Source organism: Berghia stephanieae, unplaced genomic scaffold (genome assembly GCF_034508935.2).
Source record: "Berghia stephanieae isolate SIO BIC M18660-M18661 unplaced genomic scaffold, UCSD_Bste_1.3 scaffold345, whole genome shotgun sequence".
Taxonomy (NCBI): domain Eukaryota; kingdom Metazoa; phylum Mollusca; class Gastropoda; order Nudibranchia; family Aeolidiidae; genus Berghia; species Berghia stephanieae.
Genome location: NW_027624678.1, coordinates 7,363 through 11,706, shown reverse-complemented (window position 1 = coordinate 11,706; position 4,344 = coordinate 7,363). Strand labels below are relative to the sequence as shown.

The window sequence follows — 4,344 nt, the reverse complement described above, 5'->3', positions numbered from 1 at the left end:
CTATCTTACATGATGAGAATTTAACAGGGTTGTGTCCCTGGTATTTCTTTATTTATTTTTATTAATTATAATGGAGGTTATGATGTGTGGCCGGCGATTGGCGGTGGGGTACAGACATTCAAGCAATATACATATTGAATATAAATGAAATAATAACATAGATCATAAACAACTGTTAACTATAAAATAAGATACATATAGATATGGTTTTGTACAGGTATTCCAACTTACGAACATCCATGGAATAGCACAATTAAAATATATACACAACTATAATAGTAATGCTAGATTGAATTGAATTCACAGTAATATCTCGTTCCACTTTGAATGTTAACCAATAATTCATTTTACCTCCAGCCGAGGGATGACAAACTTTTTTAAAGTTTGAAATTTGAGGGATAGCTCTTCTTTCTTTGGCTTCTTAGCGTGTGTGTGATTAGATTCAGATATAAATTTGGTTTTGTGAAACGAAAATAGCCAATCAGAAGAATCTTCCTGTTTTAGATAGCCAATGATATCCAGATGCTTTGGTAAGAAAGAATAACGGAGAATTACCGGAGAGCTAGACCTTAATTGTAATTTGAGCTACTCTTGAACGAGACAAGACCTCAGGGCATACGCACGATGGCGTCTTGTTTGGAAAAGGTAATTAGCAGGAGGCATGAATACAATGGGCAGACAATTTGAACAGGTAAATAAGCCTTAAGCTGAAAGTGAGTGTTCCTTTATACAATGGAAATGTTTCCCCACCTAACGACCAAAATTTCCGTTAGAAAGATTTGGGGCTTTATTGGAGAAAGGCTGTCCATGTTTTGATTATCTTACTGGAGGAGTTAATCAATTATATGTCTCGTCCACTAGGTTTGAAGTGGTTTTGAAACGAGACGCTGACGAATGATAAAGAAATCACGCAGTGAAAGAAAATCGCTCGTCACATTCTCCCCCTCTTGAAAAATCTCCTTGTGAGATTAAAATTAAGTCTCGTTTAAAATCATCTGAGAATTGTGGACAATAAGATAGTACTGGAGGTACAGTTATGTTGTTGTGACGTCATCGAATAAGAGATGAACGATTGTCGGGTCATTGAGGTCAGGTTATAGCAAAGTAGCGGTTATTCCTATTTTGCTTGCGGCAATCCTCGTAATGTAAGGTGTGTTGGGGTCAGGTAAGCGCAGCACGGGTTGTGACGTCAGCGTCCTTTTTATAGCGTAGAAATCGTCCTCGCAGTGTGAAGCGTTCCTGGTTTGTCCAACATTTTTAAATTCAGGAGTTATTGTTCCTCCCTGATTTCGTTGCTTGGCAACATTATGATTCCTTATCTTGGCATCATTTTGATTCCAAATCTTTGATACATTTGGATTCCGTTTCTTGGCCTCATTTTGATCCAGATTGTGTGAAACATTTTTGCTGCGTTTCCTGGTATCATTCTGACTCCAATTCAGTGAAACCTTGTGAGTCCATTTCCATGTATCATCTTTATTCCATCGCTTGAGATCATTTTTATTCCGTCTCTTTGTGCGTGAATAATGTCTCATGATGTTTGCGCCCGTGTATTGAACGGGAGCGTTTACAGTCCTAATCGAACCTAAGGTTACTGGAGCTGTGTTTATTTGATCTGGTTTCCATTGGCATTTTTGACATGACTTTATATGGCTCTTGATGTCATCCGAAATACCAGGCCAGAAATAGTGGGCTGAGATGCGCTCCGTTGTGGCAGCGATTCCCACATGTCCTTTGAAAGGTATGTTGTGTCCCATGTCTAGAATCTGTCGGCGATGTGTAGAGGGGACGACGAGTTGATGGCGTTTTTTGCCAGAGACTCTGTATAACAACTCTTGTTGTATTATGAAATCTCCCTTTTTATTCTTGTCACTAGCTTCCGTCACTTTGGCGAAGTACCGTGAGAGAGTCGAGTCCTCGGTCTGTGCCTTCTTCATTTCCTTTGGTCCAGGATTTTGTGATAACGGCGGCATATTCCGTTGATCCTGTGCTCTTGTCCTTATGTGACAGGCGTGAAATGGGTGTTTGGGCGTTCCGAGAAATACGTATTTGCATCCAAGGATGAGAGGGTGAGTAGGTGCGTCTAGTACTCCTGCAGGTATAGTTCCTACTACGTATGGAGATGATATCTCTATATTAGCTATCGGAAGTGGCAGAGATGGGCTGTCTGTAGTGGCGCATTGAATCTCGATAATCTCGCCTGTGAATTGGTCCGGCCGAACCAAGTCTCGTGCTACAACCGCGTGATAGTCTAATCCCGTGTCGTAGAGAACGGTCACTTTCTGTCCATTTACTTTGACTGTGTCAATGACTGGAGGGTGATTCGAAGATTCTTTTGTGTGGTTCCCAACTGTGCGACCTACATTTATACTGACAGGTTTTCCCTTTTGATGACCGTTACGTTTGTTGTCGCGACGGCATTCCTCTGTCAAATGTCCCTTCGTATTACAGTTCTTGCAATATAGGTGTTGTTTGTGTTGTGTTGTGTTACTTATTTCGTATTGGTTATTGTTATTCTTCTTTTCATATGGTGGTGGAGATGTAGCTCTATCTTCGTGTGAGGTGGACGGGTTTTGAATCCGGTGTTGTCTCCTTTCTGTGAGGTGATTTTCTTGCGCTGTAGCGAACCGGTCAGCACATGTTACTATATCGTCCAGTTTATGAGCGCCTTGCTCATCGACAAAACGACGGACATCCAGGGGCATTGCATCTCTCAGCTGTTCCACCATGATAAGCTGGTTTAATCCCTCATAGGTGTCTGGGTTGCCAGATAGTTTCAACCATTGTTGGAGGCTGAGTTGTAGATGATCTGCCAACTGGTGGTATGTTTCATGCCTGTCCTTCCTTAATGTTCGGAATCTTCTACGGTAGGATTCTGCGCTGACATCAAAGTGTCTCAGTAGAGATGACTTTAACTCCTGAAAGTTATTTTTGTTGTCCTGTGTCAGGCGAGTATAAACATCATAGGCTTTGCCCTTGAGATGCTGAGACGCTTTGAGTGCCCATTTGTCCTCCGGAAGATCATATGAGATCGCTAATTCCTGGAATCGCGTTAACCATTGATCAATCCCTTCAATGTGTGGGTTGAAAGTTTCTACCGGGAACGACATTACTTTATCAATACTTCCATTTCCCTGACTAGATGGAATGGGGCTATGGGTAGAGAGCCAGTTTTCTGCAACTTCCCTTGTTAAAGAAACTTCTATTTCCTTTTGGCGTGTGCGCTGCATTTCTGCCTGAGCACGCTCTCTCTCCGCTTGAGCACGTTCTCTCTCTGTCTCCAATTCCATTTCCAACTCTTTGTTCCTCTGCTCATTATTCCGCCTTCCCTCTTCCTCTAATCTGGCAATCTCTTTTTCCGCGTTCTCCGTCACGTAGGCGGATAACTGTTCACCTGCTAGACCTAATTCTTTTCCTAACTGGATAAACTCGCGTCTAATTGTAACACCAGTAGCCATGGCTGATTAATTACAGATTGAACAACTGCAGAAGGTGAATGAGAATGATGCGATAGATGGAGTTGAACCAGAAAGAGTAAGGCAGAAAGTCAACAAATATAACTTTGCCAGTAAGGTTTAAATATGAATGAAGAATTCTGCAGCACAGATAATGAATGATAGTGAAGTAAGTGACAACACACTGTTGAAAAGCTAGGTTTCGCTAAGCCATATTTCAATATTAGACACACACAGTCACACAATACTGAGAAAGAGTAGTTATTGCCTGGGGCTTAATTTGGCGTGCTCGTGTCAATAGAGAGATAATACTATTTACCGTTACACGTGTAAACAACAACTTGCAAGATGGCCAAACTTGAAGTTAGAGTGACTGTAATTTTTAATTAAGATTTGTTTAACTTAATTTTTGAAGGGCGGGGGGGGGGGGGTAATTCTCTCGGAAGGGGGGGGGTATTCTCGGCTGAAGGTCCAGAATTTATGGCAACAATGGCATAAAAAAGTGGCAATGAAATAACAATTTATGTTTTGTAAACTGCTTTCAAATTACGTTGCCTAATTATGCATAATTAAAATAACATGGTTGTCATAATCATAATCATAAATCAGTGTTAGTAAACTAATTATCGATTAGTGAAAATATAGAAAATGGGCATGTTCCAATTTCAAATGTAACCACAGTGACTTTTCAATAATAAAAAAGATTTCTTCCCTATGATATTTGCAATTAATTAATCAAATGATTTATTGATTGGTTTGATTTAAGGTAGATATATTTACGAGCCCCCAATGTAATAGAATGCTATTGTTAAATTGAGATAGTAGCAGAAGTAAAGAATGGGTGTTTAGATATTAAGAGTGAGAAACCAACTGTAGTATATCGCCATAT

General features: G+C 40.4%; 1 protein-coding gene across 1 annotated transcript; it reads right to left on the bottom strand.

Moving 5' to 3' along the window:
- Positions 1 to 534: 534 nt before the first annotated feature.
- LOC144961648 (uncharacterized) lies at positions 535 to 3,771 on the bottom strand. The gene has a single exon (XM_078894764.1). The coding sequence runs from the start codon at positions 3,456 to 3,458 to the stop codon at positions 1,095 to 1,097; it is 2,364 nt and encodes a 787-aa protein (XP_078750890.1). The 5' UTR covers positions 3,459 to 3,771; the 3' UTR covers positions 535 to 1,094.
- Positions 3,772 to 4,344: the final 573 nt, after the last annotated feature.

Bases quoted from the DNA above. Each gene is read 5' to 3' on its own strand.
- LOC144961648 (XM_078894764.1), bottom strand. From the start codon at position 3,458: ATGGCTACTGGTGTTACAATTAGACGCGAGTTTATCCAGTTAGGAAAA.